A 23,104-nucleotide genomic window follows, 5' to 3' on the forward strand; every position below is an offset into this window, starting at 1 on the left:
GAAGACCTCTTTCTGCCTCTCCTTCTTTCTCAGTGTAACTCTGGCTTTCAAATAAATATATAAATCTTCAAAAAAAGTAAATAGCAAAATGGACACTTTTCATTTTATGGTGTCGGTCCTCATTCAAACAAAGAGAGTAATTGGGAGCAGAAATAATAATCTCTGTAGATATTTTGTAAAACATCCTGTGACATTGAGAAATAGAAAAGATTTCTGTTCTCAGATTAAGGTCAAAGTTACTCTACTCATCCAAAAGAAAAGTTGGTCTTAACGTGAAGTCTTTGTTTGGGAAAAATCATATAAAGTCCCCAGTCCTTTGAGCAACTTCCTGCTCCATTTTGGTCCAAAGTCCTTTGCTTTCTGTCCCATAGTTTGATGATATGAAAAGGGAAGGGTAAGTGAAACTTTTCCACAAGTAGAATTTTATTTCATGGGATTTCTTTAATATATGTATTTTGAAAGCATTTGAGGGACTGACACTGTGGCATAGTAGGTTAAGCCTCTGCTTGTGGTGCCAGCATCCCATATGGGCACTGGTTCCAGCCCCGACTACTCCACTTCTGATCCAGCTCTCTTCTAATGGCATGGGAAAGCAATAGAAGATTGCCCCAATTGCCCGCACTGATGTGGGAGACCCAGATGAAGCTCCTGGCTTCTGACTTCTGTTCTGCCCAGCTCCAGCCTTTGCTGCTATTTGGGGAGTGAACCAGCAGGTGGAAGACCTCTATCTCTCCCTATGTAACTCTGCCTCCAAAATAAATAAATAAATCTTCAAACAGAAAAGCACTTGAAACATAGCAGACTGTTGTTGAGTGATTATAAAACTTGTACTGAGGGAGTATATCAAAGGGTGTATAACACACAGGAGTTTATATTTCTTAGTTTCTGAGAGATGTGAGGGTGAGATAAAGGGAGGATCACTGTAGGTATGAATAAACTCGAAGAAAGAAATAAAAAGGATTTTAGTTTTGGTGGGGGGGGGGGTGGCAAGTTAGTGATTGAGAATTCCTGGGAGATCAATAAACTAGAAAAGCAGTGAAGTGAGGTCTCTATTAATGCAAAATTTAAGAAAGATGAAACATCAGAGTTACATTTCTATGTTAGTTGGAAAGTTAGAGATTGACCTAATGAGAAATTTTAAATTGACTTGCTATTTTAAATTTTTGGATATGAGGCTGGCATTGTGGTATAGTGGGTAAAACTTCTGCCTGCAGTGTTGGCATCCCATATGGGCACCAGTTCAAGACCTGCTTGCTTCATTTCTGATCTAGCTTCTTCCTAATGGCCTAGGAAAAGCAGCAGAAGATGACCCAAGCACTTGGGCCCCTGCTACCCATATGGGAGACCTAGAAGAAGCTTCTGGCTCCTGGCTTTGACCTGGTCCACCTTGGCCATTGCGGCCTTCTGGGGAGAGAGCCAGTGGATGGAAGATTTCTCTGTCTGTCTCTCTCTGTGTAACTCTTTGAAATAAATAAATATTTTCTTAAAAATAAAACTTTTGGATAGAAAATCAATTCTGTGGTTCATTTTAAAATTATTTATGTATACCAAATGGTGAACCACTGGCAAATATCTTCAAATGAGTGAACCCATAATAATGAGAAGAAAATATGATGTAGAAAACATGGCATCATTTATATTATCCACATTCTTGAAAAAATGTTGTCTATGGTATGTTTCTAAAAAATAAATGCCATGGAAAGCCAAGACACTGTGGCAATAAAATGACCTACATGAAGGATCTCTGTGAGTGAGATCCCAGTGGAAACAAGGGGCCATAAAAGAAAGAGGTACTTTTCTTTGAAGGGAGGAGAGAACTTCCTCTTTGCTCATGGCCCTGTCTAAATACTGACAGAGTTTCTGGACTCAAAAGGCTTCCATAGCCGTGGCAGCTCATGACAAGAGCCTGTAGTAATCACTGACATCATAAATAAGGGTGTCAGTTGTTAAATCAACAACAGGAGTCGTGCACTTACTCCCCATGTAGGACCTCTGTTCTTAATGAGTTGTACTATGAGAATTAACGGGCAAACTGTTGAAATCTTTACTTAGTATAGAGTTGGTCTTCTGTATATAAAGATAATTAAAAATGAATCTTAAAGAAGAATGGGATGGGAGAGAGAGTAGGAGATGGGCCGGGAGTAGGGGTGGGAGGGTAGGTGTGGGGGGAATAACCGCTAAATTCCTAAAGCTGTACCTGTGAAATTTGTATTTGTTTAATAAAAGCTTTCTTAAAAAAATAAATGTCATATTTTATTATAGACCTGTGATAAAGGTTATCATTAGTTTAATATTTGCAATTAATAGTAGTTATAATTTATTTAATGTTTAAGACTCATTTGAAGCTCCCTGTAGTATATTTTGAATGACAGAATTTACCTACTTAATCCCATAAAAATTTTCAGCCTCTGCCATTCTTGCAAAAGAATCAACCTAGGGTTTGAGTTCAGGTGGCACCAAAATGCATGACTTAAGATATCTACCCTGCCCCCTTTTAATGTGATTCTCCTTCTGCTGTCTTTAATTGGTTGTACAAACAGCTGGGCTTTTGAACTTTTTTTTTTTTTAACTTTTTCAAAATTCTTTATGGTGCTGTTTTATCATTCAGTTATTTTAAGTACTCCAGAATATCTGATACTTTAATTGTTAAATAAATTTATTATTATATAATGCTGTTACGCTTGCCTTGCCTTCTTAATGTATAATGGTGATGTGACCTGTGTTACAGAGTTATGACAACATAAAGAAAATAGGACTTTTATAATGATTTAATAACGTAGAGCAACCAAATAGCAGTTGAACTTTTTTGTATTATGCTTCTACTTTCTTGAGGAAAGTATGAAACAGTTTCCTGTTATATACTTTAAAAATAAATGGATAATGTTATACAAGTGACTTGTTTTGTTTTCCAGGTGCAACAATCGAACACAGTGTATAGTAGTTACTGGGTCAGATGTATTTCCTGATCCATGTCCTGGAACATACAAATACCTTGAAGTCCAGTATGAATGTGTTCCTTACAGTAAGTATAAAGTTTATATTTTTCACTTCCTGCAGCATTCCTCGTTGATGCTGAAAGACTACACATGTGAAAGAAGCATATGTTTATGGCCTACAAAACCATTATGCATGCAGAGCACTAACAGACTCAGGCCTCCAATTAGCTTCATGAAGTGTGGAAGGAAGCCATAGTGTGATGCTGGCCAAGTGTCTGTCTGTGTTCTTAAGTGTTTGGCTTTTAAGGCTAGTGTTTTTCCAGAAAACAAACTTGAATTAGCTATTCAATAGGGCAGATAGAAATCTGTACTTTTGCCCAATACCAGTTGCTGACAAATTGGTTTGGCTCACAGTTTTCTAAAGAAGGAATTGACTTCAGTTTTAATCGTGAGCTACTTGAATGGCTACCTGCTGTTGTGGTAACTTTAGCGCCTGGTAAAAGCTACCATTGCAGTAACTGAGGCAAGTGCTTCCCTTTTTGTTGCATTATTCTTCAGGGAGTATTTCTTCAAGATTCAGTCATGAACTCTTAACGCCAAATAAGACGGAAATATGAAACAAAACCTTGCATATATTTGTTTTTAATTTTGTAACACCACTTTTTAAGATCCTACAAAGGGCATTCTAAAATCTAATTAATAATTTAGTAGCTAGGCTTCAGCTAATACTATATTTCTATGTAGCTGTCCTTCCAGTCTCAGAATTCAGACTTATAAATTGTATACTGTACTTTAAGTAGAAAGAAAAATACATTTTAAACAGTGTCAGAGTTTGAGTATTTTAACAAGTTTTCATCAGCTAGTTTGATAGTTATTGTCTTTATTTTTTAATTGAAAAAAATTGTTATATCATATTAATCAATAGGCATTTGAATTAAAAAGTTCTAGCAGCAATTTTACTGATTTGTGACAGTTTTTATACACTTCCCCCTGAAAGAAATTGGATTCACTAAGTAACAAATTTCAAACACCAGTTCATTAGTTCTTGCAGATTCGTCACTGCAAACTATCAGTATTTCTAAAAGCAAACAGCCAAATTCTGATAGGCGGGCTATGTTCAATGTGCTAGTGATACATCTTTACACTGAAGGCACTCTGTATCTCCTCTCTGCCAGTTTTGATAAATTGGCTTTTTGTGTTATCAGTTAAAGGCCAAACACAGATTATCTTTTCTTTTCATCCCTGCTCTGTGTCCCTGTGTTCCTGTGAAATGGATGCTTTTTTATGTTTTCAGTATTTTCTATACCATTTGTAGGATTGGAAGCCTACTGAGAGCACTGATCGTTATATCATTTCTCCTGTGTGTAGTGTTGGTGGCTTTTGTAATCATTCTCCTTGCCACTAGAGGAACACTGTATTCTTTTGAGCTAACCAAAATTTTGTTCCACGGAGTCGCTTTCACTTGAATGCAGCGTGGTTTCTGTCCTCAAATTAGAGAAGGAATACAGCATCCATTCCCAAACAATGGAATCAGTCAGAGCTGCCAAGAATTGTCTTTCTGGAGCCAGTTCCTGTAACCTAGTCTATAGACCAAGAACAGTGTTAAGCAAATATTATTTTCAGACTCTTAAGTTATTTCTTGCGCTGTTTAAGAAAGGAAAATGTGGATATCTTCTGGAACGTCTAACTTTCAAAATTTTACTTTTCCAGTTCTCCAGAAGTATTGTACATTGTGCACTAAACTTGCAAATAGCCAAACTCAGAGAAGTATTTGTTCTTTCTGGTTTTTGTCCTTTAAAACAAACAAAAAAGCAGCCCAGTAATTAATTTGCTGTTACCTTTCTAGATGTTTGCACGAGGCAGAAATAAGTCTCTGGCTTTTTTGTAAAACTCCTCGCTAAAGAATAGAAGTAATTATAATTCCTATATACCGTACAGTAGTGACACACTATAAATTACCTGATTTCAGCTAATACAAGAATTAATTGCAAAAGATCTTTTTATATTAATCTTAGTTGAACTGTGTGTTTCCTTATCTCTTTTCCTCATTTTCCTCTCCTTTTATTTCTTTTGCCCATTATATCCATTCCTTACACTTGCTTTTAGTTTAAGCTTCTAGATTTCACCTCCCTTTTACTTCAAAATGATATTGTACTTTGTAGCACTTACACATCCCTCTTACACTTTACTTGATAAAAATTGTCACCATCAGATAACATTTATTATTTCTTACCACTTGACTCTCATAGCAAATCCTCCAGATTATATATGTCTCCCAAATTGTTTCATCCTATAAATAAAAGTTTCAGAAATTTTCATGACCTCTGAAATTTTTATAATGGATTTATTCAACAGAGAACATTACAAATGTTGTTACTTGGTTTAGTTCAGTGTGTTTATAAACAGTCACATATGTTATATGTGATGTTTGTTTTTGTTCAGGTAATGAATGCCTCTGTCAAAAATGTATGTATACTGGGCATCCTTTGTAGTTGACAGTGTGTTAGGAATTGCTTGCATGTATATTTAAAAGAAACCCTAATAATCTTGGAGGACAAAGGAGAGTTACTAGATTGTAATTTTTCATCCTTATTTGTACCCTTTTTTTAAGATTATCATTGTAAGAATTATACCATATTGACTATAAGTTATATTGACTGAGAAAAGCAGTGGCCATTACTGTGGACTAAACCATTGTTAATGAATAATATGTGAGATTATTTAAAATGAAATAGTGTGTCACTTCAGATACAGAGTATGTAGGCTGTCCTTAGTTTGGATTAGTTACCTGTCTTGCATATCCATTATAGTCCTCCACTGATGTTGGTGGGTCGTGTAATTGTATGTTTGGTCTATAGAAAAGTAAATGTATTGTTAGAAATTAATTTATACAATCTCAAGATTGGTTGAGGTATTTGGCATGTGATAAACAGTATTGATTTCATTAATTTTATTATACTTTTATATCCTAGTTGATAAAGTTTTAGTTGATTTGATGAGTATTTTTAAGTTTTCATCAAATACATAATGTAGGGACATCTTTGTTTTAAAGATACATATCTTACATGATTTATCCATCATCAAGTATTTTATTTAATTTTTAAAATTTTTTACATTTTGGTACTACTTCTTGATGTCCATCTGTATTATAAAATTTATACAACTCATGCCCATTTTATTTTCCTTTAATGTAGGTGATATGTTAAATGAATGACGACCTCCCTATATGATGTTTTGCCCAGTAACTGCACTATCATTTTAGAGTATTCGATAATAAAATCCAGTTATTTTCAGTGAATGGGAAACATAAAAATACATTTTTATTGAATTTGTCATTGTCATGTTTTAAAATAAGTAAACATAGTTTTGTATTATTCCCATCCTTTACATTTAATTGATTTGTTTCAGTAAAGTCATCCTTTTCCTTAGGAAAACAAAAATAAAACTGTACTGAAATGTAGTCTGTGCAGTTACAACACTAATGATTTCTCTTATCCTCACTTTCCTTCCATACCCTTCTGTTACTGATTCTAAACAGGTATAATATTGCTTTTCTCTGAGGAGTAACATTAGTTCTGGTAGTTTATAAGCAAGTATTATTTCCAAGGCAGTAAGAATTTACCAGGTAGTCAGAAGTACACGTTATAGAAAAGTATGTTTCCTGAAAGTGTTGAAAAAGTCCAAATTGGTTAAGAGAGGGTGTGGTTTAATATGGAAAGTTATATTCTATTCCTGTGGCTAAAGTGTTTGTGATGTGTTTCTCCCAACAATAATTCAGAAGGTCAATATTTAATCTTAATGAATAATTGTAATTTAAAAAATTAATCAAGCTAAGATCTCAATGAAATGTGCACTATACTTGCTGTCTTTGAATAATCAGTTTGGAGATACAGTATTAACACTCTAATGCATTTTATATAAGGGAAGGTGGAGAAACAGAGATGTCAGTCTGGTCATTTTATGAAATTCAGGCAACATACTTCAAAGGCAGTCAAACACTATTTTATGGTTTGTGATTATTAGAATACTTACAAGGTCTCATATAGCACCCTTCGTAACTACATAATCCATTTCTTTAAATTTGTAGGTTTTTTTTTTCTCATATAATTCTACTAATCAGGTTTGTTTTATGAAAGCATTTACCTTTATGGGGTCTGTGGAGTCAAGGTATTTGCTTTGAATGCTTGGTATGATTATTGTTGCATGCTAGCTTGCTTTCTGTGTAAATTAATGATGGTAGAAAATGTCATAATAAGCTAACCATAATTCTTTCTTCCTTTTTCTCCTTGCCTACTGTGCTTGCTTTTCTCTTGTATGTATTTTGCTTACTTTTCTTTAATAGACTTAGTATTACAAGTTTGAGATGTATGATATAGATAGTTGAATAAGAATTTTATTATATGAAGTATATTTAAGTTGAAATAAGTAAATTTACTAGTTCTTAGTGGGGAAGAAAGGTCCTAACTGACTCCACCCTTCAAACTCCCTATTGGGGCTGAAGGGAGATCTATATAGTCCTGAGAGGAGGCTTGCTTTTTATGGTTAAGATGAATTTTTCAGACATCCAAAATAATAGAAAAATGGTTGAAATGCACAAAGATATAGAACTATATATTTCTTCTTACATTAATATCTCTGAAAAATGTAACCATATAAATGTTTGTTAAATTTAACCTCAAATCCAAAATCGAGTTGTTGTTTGTACAAATATACTTTCCTACTGTTATGGTTATGTAATTTTAGTCAGTTTAATAATTGAATTTATGTCAGATAAATGGGGATGGTACACCTGTGCATGCATTTATGTCTGGGGAAAACATATGTAAAGTAAAACCTAGTGAGAATGCTGAGTGACTTTGGAAAGGCAAGAGTATGTATCCCATGCATTAGTGAAGAGTTTCATTATTTATTCAGGTACACTAAGTGAAGCAACATGCCAACGTATTTGTATTGCCTCCTTAATCTACTAAAATGATTGATCCATGTTCTTTTATGTAACTTTAGAGTCTTTCTCCTGATAGGTTTTCCTGTTGTGTGTTTCTCTTTATCCATAGTAGTACAGCTCTTATTCTTCCTATATTTAGCATCTATTACGAATTCAATCTTAGACTAATAGTCAATTTATTTTAATCTTTTTTTCTTTTTTCCTTGCACCTTTTTTTATTTTTCTTCCGATGCTTAAAATAGAAGTGGAGCAAAAAGGTAAATAATGTATACAGTCCGAACCCCAGCTCCCTGTTATGTGCCTTATGGATGTTAACCTCCTCCCTCCCCTTTCCCCACAACACTGCTACATTAGAATAATCAGCAGGAGCTCATAAATGCAACTCATAAAGAAGTCAACATGAAATTATGTGACTGCTAAATCTGGTGATGGGGTAAAAATTCTGAAGTCGGCGAGAGGGAGCTGCCCTTTCTCTGTTTCCTTTTTACCCTTTATCTCTTTTTCTGACACACTTCAATATTTCTTATTATTAAGTGTCCTCTTGCCTGGCTTCCAGAACCCTCTCCATAGCATGCCATGGTTCCAGGGTCTCCTGGTTGTTTCATCACAGCTTTCCTTGTATTTACTTTCCTCAGATCCTAATTGCATTTTCCGAATATTTATGTTCCTTAAATCGAAACACCTTTGTTTTCAGTCTTCTGTAAAAAAATTCCAAATAAGTCTTCACATTGGGTTTTTTGTTTTATTCGCCTTATTATGTGGTTTTACTTTTGGAGCCTTATAGGTGGGCTAGGGGTTGGAGGGTATAAAGTTTGGAATAAAATTAAATAGTTTATTCACAGTTATGTGCAAGCTCAAAGCACTGAAGCATGCATTACCAAATTGTATGGTAAAAACACAGTCAAAATTTAACTTGTCAGTTCAGTTACGATTGATCTTAAACTTTGGCTTGTATTTGTAAAAATAAACCCCAGCTCTTTCTATGTTGGTGCGCTGGCTGCAGTAATTTCAGAAAAGAAGGATAATACTTGTATTAAGTATAAATTTTGATAAAAATTAAATGCTAATACATTTTCCTCTCTTGATTCGTTATCATTGAAAGTTGTGCTTGCCTGTATAATTTTTTAACTTGGCTTAATTCTTATCTTTTCTCTGTGACTGCTAGTTTTTGTGTGCCCTGGGACCTTGAAAGCAATTGTGGACTCACCATGTATCTATGAAGCTGAACAAAAGGCAGGTGCGTGGTGCAAGGACCCTCTTCAGGCCGCAGATAAAATTTATTTCATGCCCTGGACGCCCTACCGCACCGATACTTTAATAGAATATGCTTCCTTAGAAGATTTCCAAAACAGTCGCCAAACAACAACATACAAACTCCCAAATCGAGTCGATGGTACTGGATTTGTGGTGTATGATGGTGCTGTCTTTTTTAACAAAGAAAGAACAAGAAATATTGTGAAATTTGACTTGAGGACTAGAATTAAAAGTGGCGAGGCCATAATTAACTATGCCAACTACCATGATACCTCACCGTATAGATGGGGAGGGAAGACGGATATTGACCTAGCAGTTGATGAAAATGGCTTGTGGGTCATTTATGCCACTGAGCAGAACAATGGCATGATAGTCATTAGCCAGCTGAACCCGTACACTCTTCGATTTGAAGCAACGTGGGAGACTGTGTATGACAAACGTGCTGCGTCAAATGCTTTCATGATCTGTGGAGTCCTTTATGTGGTCAGGTCAGTGTATCAAGACAATGAAAGTGAAACAGGCAAGAATGCAATTGATTACATTTACAATACTCGATTAAATCGAGGAGAATACGTGGATGTTCCCTTCCCCAACCAGTACCAGTATATTGCTGCAGTGGATTACAATCCAAGAGATAACCAACTCTATGTATGGAACAATAACTTCATCTTACGATACTCTTTGGAATTTGGTCCACCTGATCCTGCCCAAGGTAAGAATATTTGCTTGATGATACTATTTTGTGAGCAGCCCACTTTTGAAATAAAAGCCTTCTTACTTCTTTTTTCCCTGTCGATTTTCTTTCTCTTTTCATAGTTTAACGCAAAGGATGATGTGATACATTTTAGTCTTATTTTGCTCCATTTTCTTTTTCTGAATTCATTTTCATTTAGATGTTAGCTTAAAGAAATTGTAGCATCATTGGTTGGTTTGGTTTTTCATTGCTAAAAATACAATACCCACTACAAACCTGTTAGCATTGGTTTTTTTCCTACCTGACTTCTAAATTGATTACAATCTATGTGCAGACCTTTTAACTTCTTGGCGCCAGTGGTTAAGGGAAATGTGTGTTAGGAAGTCCCAGGAGAATGGCTTGGTTTGATGTACAATGTCAGGCATTAATGTTCTGAAATTTGGGCATCTGTTTTCTGTGTAGGAAAGGGAGTCACCCAACATCTTTCTGTATTGTGGTGTAAAATTACACATTTTTATTTTCTGCCGAAATAGTGACAGCTTCAAGTCAATATGTCTGACTTTGTCACCCATGGCCTAAGCATTAAATGATCCCAGTAATGATTTATGATGACAGATGTGCTGGTGTTCAAACTAGAAAGTTTTTGGAGTGATTAAATCTTTTCAGTTTGGTGGAACAGAGATTAATTACGTTTTTCTTCTACTGAAGTAGTACACATTTATGCACTTAAGTATATTCCCAACTATGAATATATTACTCCTTTTAAAATTTGCTATTACTAAGTTCTAAATATTGTCATATGGTAAGGATCTCAAAAGGAGAAGTCACAGCCTTTTGTATTTGGATTTCTTATTTGAATCTTTATAGGATACCAAAATACGTGTTGTTGTTCTTTTTTTTTTTTTTTAATAAGAACAGTAATGATGTATTAGCTTAATTCATGAATCTTTTTCTGTGAATCCTGCATGTCTTGAGTTTTGTTTGTTTTGTTTTTGGCTTAAAACCAAAATGGGTAGCAGTAATACTCATTGTTAAATTTTCAGCAGTAATGTCTTTTACATTGTGGTGTAGCTGGTAAAGTCGCCACTAGTGACACCAGCATCCTATATGGGCGCCGGTTCATGTCCGGCCATACCACTTTCGATCCAGCTCCCTGCTAATGGCCTGGGAAAGCAGCAGAAGATGGCCCAAGTCTCTGACACCCACGTGGGAGACTGGGAAGAAGCTCTTAGCTCCTGGCCCCTGGCTCTGGCCTGGCCCCACCCTGGCCATTGTGGCCATCTTGGAAGTACACCAGTGGATGGAAGATCTGTCTGTCTCTGTCTCTCCCCCTCTCTCTGTAACTCTTTCAAGTAAAGTTGTTTTTGTTGTTGTTGTTGTTGTTTAAATCTTCAAGGGATTAATATCTTTGTTATCTTAGATTCATTTATTTTAAAATATGGACAAATCTGTTTGTCCCTAGGGCCAGCAGTTTGGATGTTTCTCATATCTCAATTGTTTTTTCTAAAAAATACTTCAGTATTTCTCCTTTAACCAACAGGTTTGTCAAAAGTCAAACTTTAGGCATTGGTTAAGAGTATGTCGATTATTCTATCAACCTTTTTGCAACCTGATTTACCCTAGCAACTGTTAGATTTGTCTTAGAGAATGGTAAATCTCCCCTCCTTAGAAAAAAAGAAAGAAAATACTTTTAAAGTTGTAAATGATAATTGAGCAACACTAAAAGGATTTTGAATAAAGTGGTATACAGAGCCAGCACTGTGGCATTGTAGATTAAGCCTCTGCCTGCGGCACCAGCATCTGTATGGGTGCCGGTTCGAGACCCCCAGCTGCTCCACTTGTGATCCAGCTCCTGGCTAATGGCCTGGCAAAGCAGTAGAAGATGGCCCAAATGCTTGGGCCTCTGCAGCCACATGGGAGACCCAAAAGAACCTCCTGGATCCTGGTTTCAGATCAGCTCAGCTCTGGTCCTTGTGGCCATTTGGGGAGTAAACCAGCAGATGGAAGACCTCTCTCTCTGTAACACTGCCTCTCAAATAAATAATTAAATCGTAAAAAAAAACCAATAAAGTGGAATACCGATTCAACAAAAGCAGTTACCTATCTACTTGTCACAAAATACTCCACAGAATATAAAAATGAGTAATAATATCCTTCTCCACACAAAGCATATGTTCTAGTAAATAATTTGATGCAGTTCAGATGCAAAAGTCCTTGATAATGTAGATGCTTTTTGGAAAGAGCATTTACCAGCTTTGAAAATGAGTTAGACATACACAGTAACTGTGTGTTCCTACATCAATGTTTTGTCATTCAAAATACAAGTGGTTAGCCATTCTTAAATATACCCAGTATGAAAATTCCTATTCACCCCTTATTTAGCCCTGAGTGATGAGGCATTTATCTGATCTAAATTTCTCTTACTATAGTTTGACCTGTATGCTTACTGTCCATCCTTATAATTTATCTTTACATGCTTGTAGAGACTCCTGTCTCTTGGTCCAAGATACATGCCTTCCATGTGAATGTAGGTGAGACCTTGCAGGGCTATTCTGGTCCATACATACAGGTCAAACCTTGCAACCACTGTCAGGTTTCCAGAAGCAAGATCCAAGAAATTGGGAGGACAGAGCAAACCAGGCCTTTGCCAGTCGTAAAACAGTGATTGACCTGTTTGTCTAAAATGCACAGTTTAACTCTTACGTACTGGGTTTGCTATCACGTATGTGGCCCAGGCATAAATTGTGCTGTAAGATTATCATTCCTATCATTTGTCATTGTTGGCTGTTTCACAGCGTATTAGCTTTAACACATTGCCCCATTTGTAACTTCAGGCCTTTTCATTTTTAAGAGCACAAGCATATTATTCCTGTGCTCTGGTTTATTTTCCTCTGTGATTTGGTTGTTCATTTGCTCCATTCTCCTGAACTTAGTCTCATTTTCTGTTTACTTTCTCTTCTTTAGAGTGGGCTTAGGAAAAACCCTTTCCAATCCTACTTTAACTCTTTTCCATTTCTTAATCTGGATTGCTTTTTATTTATTTAAACTGCAAGTTTGATATTCAAATTATTATCAAGGAAATGTATCTTTACTTGAGTTTTGGCAGTTTCTGAGTATTTGTCTTAGATTAGTTCTGAAGTAAGGTGTTTTAATAATAGGACGAAAATGTTTTTAGCAAGAGAGCCAGTTTTGTTTATATTTAGAATGTATTTAGCATAGTCTACATATTTTCTGAAGTATCTTTGTATTTTAATGAAAGTTGTATCTGAGATGATCAATATAAAAGAATAAATATTGGTAGTGCTCATATTTGCCTTATCAAGCTGCAAACTCTAGCTGGAGTTCATTCCATGAACAATGGGTGGGCTCCTGCACCGCCAGTGAGGGGAGTGTTACCATTAGCAAAATCAGATGTTGTTCTGAAACTCTTTGGTGCAGGAAAAACCCGACAAGTAGCAAGTTCTTAGAATATACTACCATGGTAAATATGCTTGCCAAAACCATAGATACCTAGGTGTCTGTGCTCAAATGATAAATGGTAGCTAGAATGCTCAGTCTGGATGCTTGATATAAGGCAGCCTCATATACCGAACGTGTAAAAATGAGTTTGGATTTCAGTTATAATTCTGTTATGAGCTGCAGTGGTTTCTATCATTGTTCATAGGATATTCTTGAGTTTTGAACCTTTAGCCACGTTTTTTATGAAACTTTTTGAAAACGATTTATTCATTTATTTATTTGAAAGAGAGAGAAGGAGAGACAGAGAAACCCTCCTGCCCCTGATAAACTCCCCAGATGTCCCCAAAAGCCAGGGCTGGGTCAAGCCAAAGCCAGGATTCAGGAGCTTCATCACCGTCTCCCAAATGGGTGTCAGGGGCCAAGCACTTCAGTCGTCTTCCGCTGCTTTTCCCAAGCCATTATTAGCAGGGTGCTGGATTGGAATTGAAGCAGCTGGGACATGAAGCAGCACCCGTATGCTATGACAGCATCACAGACAGAGGCTTAATGTGGGATGCCACAACACTGGCCCTTGTTAGGAAAATTTTAATGCTTTATTGCTCTGATCTTGTATTCTCATCTCTGAGATTCATGAAGAAGAGTATCAGTCAAATGTGCCTTAGAAAAGTGCCCGTTGCTTTGTGGGTTGTACTTTTTCAGTGGATGAAAATCTTTCTAGAAAATTAAGATTTAAGACTGGACAAATGTCCTTAAATTGCCACTTCTCTGTGGCTCAGTTTCTTCATCTATAAAAAGCAGATAATTATAGTACCTGGTACATGTGATTGTGCTTAAGGATTAAGTAAAATGATCTGATAACCCATGAATGGTGATTGGCATAGCATCAGACACATAAATGCTGAATAAGTATAAGATTTTATCGTTACCAAATGCCCTATTGGGACTTACTCTGCCTGTGGAGAGAAATTAATATTTTTAGAAATACCTCTGCATTTCTAGCTTCAACTTTAGAAAAATGATTGCTTTCCCTGAAGTTTTGCTGAACTTCATCCTTGCAGAATCTCACCAATTACTGTCCCCTAATGAGTACAGTACTGTTGCTTAAAGTTGACTTTTCTGTTTATTTTCATAATTCAATGTTTCACTATTTAACCTCTGAAGAATGTGTTGATTGCCTGTAGACTTCTTGTGATGATCAAAAGGTGAAAAGGTATGAAAATATATTAAGAAAAAAACACATGGAAACCTGGCAGTAGACTGTTACAGGAAAGTTTGTGCATTTAATGGAGGCCATTTTATTATTTACCTCGACTGATTTATTATGAGCCTCAACTGATGTTAGCTAATTGTAGTACTAATACATATTTCGGTTAGTAAGTGTGTATTGATTAGTGCAGTGTCAAGGGATACCAGGAACATGGGATGGTGTAGCACTAAACCATTTTGCTCTGCCCTGTTCTCTTTTTACTCTGATTTCCCCCTTCCTCATAAGACTTGATTCAGCAGTCATCATTTGACACTTCTGCAAAAAATTGTGATGCTTTTGACAAATGTTAATTGAGAAAGCGCTGAAAGCCTGGCTGCTTTGTAATCAAAAGAAAATTACAGAGGTTTAACAAGGTGTCAGGCAAGTGCTTTACAGAAAAAAGATAGACAGGTTTGAATAGGTTTCTGCAGGAGCTAGCTGGGCATGATGCTTGACTAATGTACACAGGCAGCTCTCGTATGGTCAGTAAATTATGCCTTGGAAATAAAACACATGCTTAAGAATGGGAGGGGGGAAAAAAGGAATACAATGTGTGTGGTGTGCTTAGGGGTTACAAGAAGTTTGTCACTATGAAAGAACTAGAGAAATGTGCACTTCGCTTTTCCTGACAAACTTAGAGTATTCTCAGCAGTATCAGAATTATAAAAACAAATATTTATGGGCCAGAGATTAAAATAGTAAGCATAACATTGATAATGTGAATTTCTTTTATAAGGTTGTAGCTTGTTTTCTCTTACATAAAGCATACAATAAGTTGATGGTTTATAAAATGATTTGAAAAATAACTACTTGTTCTTTGACTCTTAACATTTTAAATTTAAGACATTTATGAAAGATTTGAAGAGCCAGTAACCTGTAAATGTTGATAAAACTTTAGTTCTGGTCTCTTCTAACATACTCTTAAATTTTTACTGATTATTTTTAACTGTTTAAATTTTTAAAGATAATTAGTGGAGGAAACAGTTTTTTAACCTAGTGAATTTAAAAGTTTGAAAGTAATATTGGAAGGCAAAAAATTCATTTAAAAATAAAACTTATTTGCTTTTAAAAGTGAAGCTATCATTCCATTTTTGTCTCTTAATGATCATTAAGTTGTGGAGGGTTGACTTGGAATTAGGCATAATTAATCTAACCCTTTATCTTGGTAAGACATTGAATTATCACTTCTGAGCAGAATTAGCTGCTGCTTGGTACCTACTTTACCTACCTTTTCAAAAGTAAAGGTGCCCGAGCCATAGATGTTCCCTTATTAAAACAGCACAAGTATGCCAAGCTTATCTGCTGTTTGGATCTAATCAGGCATGCTCAAAAATCTTTCAAGCAAGAATGGCTGCTGGGTGGAAAGATGTCATAGTATTTATTTTCCTGCAAGATGTAGAGAAGGTGACTTTAATTTTTTTTATTGTTACATATAACCATCAGACATTTGTTGATCCCTTGATTGTTTATAAAGTGAGCCTATATGAAATTTGAGTTTTTTTCAAGTGGCACTGCCCTTCATTTATTAATAGATAGTACATGATGAAATTGAACTTAAACTACAAGACCAAATATTTCATTGAAAAGTAAAAAAAACTAACAGAGCCGTACAGCGAAGGCTGCAGTAAAGCCTAAGCTACCATTTTTTTTGGTGAGTAAATTGGAAGAAATGACAAGATTCATTCTTCCCCCTGCCCTACTGATAGTCATTCTCATTTGGTTGGTGTTGGGGCCAGGTGGATGGGTAGGGTTTGTGTGTGTGCATGTGTGTGTGTGTACACTCGCGTGTGCATGCCTGTGTGTGAGCGCTGGTGTGTGTGTGAGATTAACATACTCATCTTTTTTCCATAGTGCCTACCACAGCTGTGACAATAACTTCTTCAGCTGAGCTGTTCAAAACCACAGTATCAACCACAAGCACTACTTCACAGAAAGGCCCCATGAGCACAACTGTAGCTGGATCGCAGGAAGGAAGCAAAGGGACAAAACCACCTCCAGCAGTTTCTACAACCAAAATTCCTCCTGTAACAAATATTTTTCCCCTGCCAGAGAGATTCTGCGAAGCATTAGACGCGAGGGGGATAAGGTGGCCTCAGACACAAAGGGGAATGATGGTTGAGCGACCATGTCCCAAGGGAACAAGAGGTATTTCCTGTAAAATACCATGCATACATTTTTTTAACATAGCGAGTAGGTTCTAAATTACACTAAAGTGATTTTATTTGGATAAAGATATTTACAACAGTTAACTTTATTACTTTGGGGTTTTTAAAATGTAAAAGTCATTTAAGGTCAAGGACTGAATTACTTCTCCCGCTTAAAGACCCGGGTCAGGCCTGAGAATTTTGCCCAGGGACTCTGGTGAGGCTTCGCTACAGCTGCCTTTCTCATTAGGAGCATCGCTCTGGATGAGTCCCAAGAAAATCAAGGGCTTTTGTTTGTTTGCTACAATATCTGATATTTCTATGCTGACTTTATACTTAGTGTTTATAATCTGCGTAACACCCTACTTTCTGTCAGTTATTGTCAACTACTTCCATTAGTGTTTATTCAAAATTTAACGCAGAGTAATGTCATAATAGCTGATTTCCCGAGTGCATGCAGAAAGATGGTTTCAATTTCCCTGTTGTTTTCTGCATCTGTTGTAGGAACTGCCTCGTATCTCTGCATGGTTTCTACTGGAACATGGAACCCTAAGGGCCCTGATCTTAGCAACTGTACTTCACACTGGGTAAATCAGCTGGCTCAGAAGGTTGGTTGGAACCTTTTAATATGGCACACATTGGTGATTTAGGGCTTTGCTTTCTAACATAAATAATTTAGCTTTGTATGTCAAACCAGCTTCCTTGCTCTTTGTTCAGCATAAAAATAAGAAAATTATGCATAGTTTTGTCTGTAAACTGTTTGTTGAAAGTTACATATGTTTTGGGGTATGCTATTTTCTATGTTAAGCTTTATAATGAGTACATGCTTGTTTAATTTCATTCACATTTAGTTTGTTCTGCTTCTTTTGATGTTCATAAGACAAATAGTGCATTGGCCTACTAAATCAAGTGTCATTAAGTTTGCAACTTAATCCACAGAATGCTAGCAGATGTTTATATTACATATGATTATGATAAAATGAGTGAAAATAACATTATAGGTATTGGGCATATATTTAAAATATGTGCCCTTTTATAAAATAGCAAATAATTTTTATTTCAGTGCACTGTAATGCAGTGGCATTTTATTTTCTCCTTTTCCATCCATCTTCCTGAAATACAAACATCGACTAATAACTCTCAGTATCACACTGATTACATCCTGATTTAAATTCTGGATCACTGGAATAAATAAGATTTTTAAGTAACAATTGGAAATGGTTGCGGGGAAATGAGAGCTGGCTGAAAATTTTTTTTAAGGATTTATGTTTTTTTTTTTTTTGTTTCTTTTAAGTGTCTGGTTAAGAATTCTTTTGTGTGTTGTGGATCTGAGAGTCTTTAATCTTCTGAGATGAAGAGAAAGTTATTGGTCTCAATTAGTTGCAGATTTCAACATACTCACAAATATTTTTTTCACCACAACAGAGGTACTCAAGGAGAACTAGAAGCCTTAAGCAGAACAAGGATTCTTACTGAGATAATAAAAATTGTCATTTCAGATCAGAAGTGGAGAAAATGCTGCTAGTCTTGCCAATGAACTGGCTAAGCATACCAAAGGGCCCGTGTTTGCTGGAGACGTGAGTTCTTCAGTGAGATTGATGGAGCAGTTGGTGGACATCCTTGATGCACAGCTGCAGGAACTGAAACCTAGTGAAAAGGATTCAGCTGGACGGAGTTATAACAAGGTGGGAAGAACTCTTCTGTCCTTTACAATTTTCATTTTGTATGGTGGCTCTTGATTTTTCTAGCAGTTGGCTGCCAAACACTGGCCCCCTGGACATAAACTTAGAAACAAAACTTCCAATGTCAGTCATTTCCCCAGGAAGAATTGTGATTGAGAAAGGAACAACATCTCCCTCCATCCCCACCCCAACAAAAAAAAGTGAAAATGATGTTAATTACCCAGGAGAGATTGTAGCTGGTGGAAAATTTGATTCCTCTGGTTATGGTCAGTTCTCTGGTTTTAGAATGCATCATATACACTTGGAGAGATTTTATAGAACTGATATGTTTTGTATGCTAATACATGCAACTCTTATGGTTGCAGCAAAATAGTGACTCATATGGGAATATTAAGTCACTGAAATACTCTCTTCAATGGCAGCTTTTGGGAGAACAAGATTCCCTCTGCAGGACTGTGTTTTACCAGAGCTATTAATTTTTCCTACTATAGCAAAAATTTGATAGCTTTTGTACTACCTTGTAAGTGTGTATATTTAAACTCAGAATCTGTGCCTCAAGTGGTTCCATAGGATTAAAACGTGGGCTTTTTTTTTAACCACGGTAAAAATTTTATCCCTTTTTTGTCAACATATTTTGGATTTTAATTTCTGAGGATTTCTTCTTTCCTCATTTTCAACAGATAAAATCTAACCTCTGATTTTCTTTTCTTTTACTTAAAAGCTCCAAAAACGAGAGAAGACATGCAGGGCTTACCTTAAGGTATCTCTCCTGTGCTGTCACCCTGCTTTCTCCCTTCTTCAGCTACCTGCCACGCTTTATCATCTTGCTGCATGATCCAATGTATTTCAGTCTTTGATAATTATATAATGTGCCCCATAGCAGCTGTACAAATGTTGGCTTTTCACAGGTATATTACTCTCAGAATAAGCAAATAATTTATTTTAATAATTTTTGCTGTTTTTCCATTCATCCAAAAGTACACGAATTTTAATGAGATATTCTCTGATTGGAAAGAAATCATATGTTTTCTGTTGTCATCTCTGTGGATTAAAATATAACCTGAGTAAAGCAGCTATGATATTTTCTTGGCAGTTTATCATATCAAAGACTGTATAGTCATAATGTATGTGCATGAAAAAGTCACTGCTTTCTTATCTTTGTGATGTACTCTTAAATAAAGTAGGCTTTGTCCTGAAAATTTTAGGAGTTATTTCTAGAATCAGGATGATATGGTGTTGGGTTACTAGAAATGAAATATGAAAAATGGGACAGTGATTTCAGTGTATATTACGTATGGTTTTATGAGGCTAATAGGAGCACAGAGCCATTGTTTGGCTCAGAATCCTTCTGTACTCTAGCCAGTTTTTCTGCCTTGTCTATGCAAGCAGTAGGAAATATGCTAAGGCTAACAGTGGACTTACGCCATGCTATGCCATGCCATGCTAGTTCTGTGTGATAGATCAGAATACTAATACCAAATTGCATTTTGTTTTGTTCTATGAATTCCACAACTTCCTTTTGGGAGGATAGTTATTTTCTATAACCATGTTTATAAACCATAACCATGGTAAGTCAAACCTTGAAAAACTAATCCATATACTTTGACTACAGATGACCTTTTGTAGTTTTCTTACACAGGTTATTAAAAAACCATAACTCCATGAATTTCTGTTGGCAAGGTCTAGACAAAAAGAATGGCATCTCACTAGTTAGTTGTAGACTTTGTTGGACCTGCTGTAGGCAAAGGCAGTGGACAAGACTTATTTTTAGTATAGCAATGTTCTGAAAGTGCTTTTTAGTCTGTTTAATGGGGGCAAAGAAATAACTGCTGAAGTCTATAGAATTTTTCAAACGGGAATGTTCAGTTCACCTTTAAGATATGAGTTAATGTAGAAAATGTAATAATTGGTATGTTGCCCAGGACATGTACCTCAGTGGGAAAAGAATAGCTTGCTTTTCTCTGGCAGGAAGAGACTACTTCAGGAATATGATGAGGCTAATGATCATTTTGATCCCACTAGTAAAGTACAAATGGTAATAAATAAGGAGTGTTTCAAATTAATAAAAGCATACCATCAGCGAGTTATGTGTATATGGAGTAAATTTCAGCATGACCTTAATTTCTGACCAGTGTCATTTTCAGTATGTCTCAAATGAGCTTCTCTGTTCAGATAAGACTAATAAAACTCCTTAAATTACAAATCAGAAGCTGACTTACACTATGCAAATGAAGCCAGTTCCCACTTTGTGACAGAGGATTCATTTGTAACTTAGATTAGAGGCTCCAGCCTGTATTTCTTGGTGACTAATGAATCTAGCCTCAGCAGACCAATTTCTGTTCCACTCTAGTTAATGGCTGCGGCAGTATCAGTGTGAGCATTTTGACTATTCTATCTCCCATTAGAGAGAGAGGCAAGCCTTTAACGCCACTTGCAAGTATCTTCCACCTGCCAGGAAGGTCGTGGTGGCTCACAAGGCAGACAGAACGAGGATATTAAGATGGATTAAGCTAATTAATCTTACTCTGACAGTGGTCTCGAACAACTTTGCCCCCTGCTCATTTCAATATAGTATCTCAAACTAGCAATTTTTAACGTTGTCCTTTGTACAGTGTATGTTGTTTTTCCTCAGTGATGCCTAGTAGATCAAAAGAGTTTCTATATGAGCTTAATGACACATTATGACTAGGTAAATGGAACAGAGTAAATAAATGTAGTGATTTCAGCTGTGGAAGGCATAGTCTGCATAGCTACAGTAAATACCAGCCTAAGAGCCTGCCTTCAGTTGATTAACTGACTTTTTAAAATTTATTGTCATTTTGCATGATAATGAATTAAACATGACTACTTACAACTTGTATGTTTATGAAGACTTTTGTTTTTCTGTTTTCATTAAGCTATCAGTAAAGGCTTTGAATATTTTGTTTGCTTTCTTGACTACTGTGAAGAACACCATTGTTTATTAAAGTGTATTCTCAAGTGTTTCATAGCTGCACAAGGAATTGGAAGAGTGAAAATGTTCACAGATCATGTTAAAATTTTCAAACCACTTTTTTTTTCCTAAAAAAAGATAATAAGTAGATAATGTATATAAAGCACAATTTAGGTTACCAGTTTAGTTCAGATTCTTCCTGTCTCCATAAACAATCTGATTTAGTTTTCCAAGTAGTCGACTCCAGCGACACCAGTGATTTTTATTTAAAACATTCAGTCCAAACAGGATGGCTTTAATAGCTATGAACACATGTGAGAATCATGCCTGAGATCAAGAACTGACACTGGTTGTAATATTTCTCTGCAGCAATGGAAGTATGATTAGATCAACAGGAACCAGCCACCTTTCTACACACACTCTTTAGTGTCAGACAGTAGTCTGCTAATCTCTAGTTACTACTGTTTTGAAAGAAATGGTCAGCTATGTTTTGAGTTGACCAGCTATATGTTGTCCATCTTAAAATAAAAGGGAAATCATCATGACAAGCAGATTATTTCTATTATCACAAGGCAGTGATTGAAAATCACCTAGCTTCTAGAAGCAATCAGAACTAATGATGGTTTCCTAATGGATGCAGGCAATTGTTGACACAGTGGACAACCTTCTGAGACCTGAAGCTTTGGAATCTTGGAAACACATGAATTCTTCTGAACAAGCACACACTGCAACGATGTTACTGGATACACTGGAGGAAGGAGCTTTTGTCCTAGCTGACAACCTCTTAGAACCCACGAGGGTCTCAATGCCAACAGAAAATATTGGTAAGTGAAATCTGTTGCAAGGTTTAATTTTAATTTAGCAAATAGATGGTAAAATGAGTGATGTTTCCAAGTCTGAATCTCTTATTTACTAGCGCTAAACCTTTATTTTATGAGATTATTTTTTTGTCTGTTAGCAAGAGAAATTATTGGTCATACTTAATACAAAATGCAAAAGTCAAACTCAACTCTGTATGTTTAAGATTTGGTTTTATGTGTATTTTTCTTTTCTAATTGAAAAATCATTAAAGGAAGAAGTGTAAGAGTGCTTAAATACTGGAAAATGGATTGCTTAAGTAATGAAAGTGCTTACTATGAGACTATGGCAAATGCTTTTTCCATTTTATATAGTATGTTCCTGATGAATTTAAATTACTTTTTGCATTATGTTCTCGCAGTCAAATATTTTAGTGCACAGAACTTGAGCCAACAGTTTCAGCACAACCGCCTTCAGGTGGAAATGTGATCTGTGAACTACATCTCAGAATACAGAATGTTCATGTTTCGTGGAATAGCTAAATAGCTGCCGAGAGTTCTGAAGCAAACTGTAGAAATGAAGTGACGTTACTGGGGGATAGGAATTTACTTTTAAAGATATTTGAAGTACACTATGTAGAGTAAATAGTACTAATTTAGGCTTGATCAGCTTAGAATTGTTGATTATTCTGTGAGGTTGAATTCAGATGGTTAAGTAAAATTTTCCACATTCATAATATGTAAAAAAATTCTAAAGGGACACAGACTACACCTACCAAAAACAGCTCTAACCTCATTAGGACAGCAGATATTAAATGAAGTTTACTTTCTGAGATGCCATCTTATGCCTATTTGTTTCTGCCTTTGTCATGGGTTTATTATTATTATTAAAAATGCAATAAAACATGTATAAAGGAAATGGGCATAAATCAAATTATTAACACCTAGATTTAAATTAAAAACTCTTATTTTAAGTAAATCAGTTTTTTAAAAGACAGGCAATATTATTAAAATC

At 35.8% G+C, this 23,104-nt stretch overlaps 1 protein-coding gene across 14 annotated transcripts in view; it reads left to right on the top strand.

Annotated features, from left to right (window-relative positions):
* Window positions 1–23,104, top strand: part of ADGRL2 (adhesion G protein-coupled receptor L2) — a 206,292-nt gene that overhangs the window by 146,594 nt on the left and 36,594 nt on the right. For 9 of the 14 annotated variants that reach the window (XM_062191614.1, XM_062191619.1, XM_062191617.1 and 6 more), the window contains exons 4-10: window positions 2,913–3,022; window positions 9,047–9,847; window positions 16,386–16,679; window positions 17,183–17,286; window positions 18,178–18,363; window positions 19,082–19,120; window positions 21,933–22,116. In XM_062191614.1, the coding sequence (XP_062047598.1) occupies window positions 2,913–3,022; window positions 9,047–9,847; window positions 16,386–16,679; window positions 17,183–17,286; window positions 18,178–18,363; window positions 19,082–19,120; window positions 21,933–22,116 (1,718 nt within the window). The remainder of the gene's footprint in view (window positions 1–2,912; window positions 3,023–9,046; window positions 9,848–16,385; window positions 16,680–17,182; window positions 17,287–18,177; window positions 18,364–19,081; window positions 19,121–21,932; window positions 22,117–23,104) is intronic. The other 5 variants (XM_062191620.1, XM_062191625.1, XM_062191626.1 and 2 more) reach the window with 3 other exon arrangements.

Source organism: Lepus europaeus, chromosome 5 (genome assembly GCF_033115175.1).
Source record: "Lepus europaeus isolate LE1 chromosome 5, mLepTim1.pri, whole genome shotgun sequence".
NCBI lineage: Eukaryota > Metazoa > Chordata > Mammalia > Lagomorpha > Leporidae > Lepus > Lepus europaeus.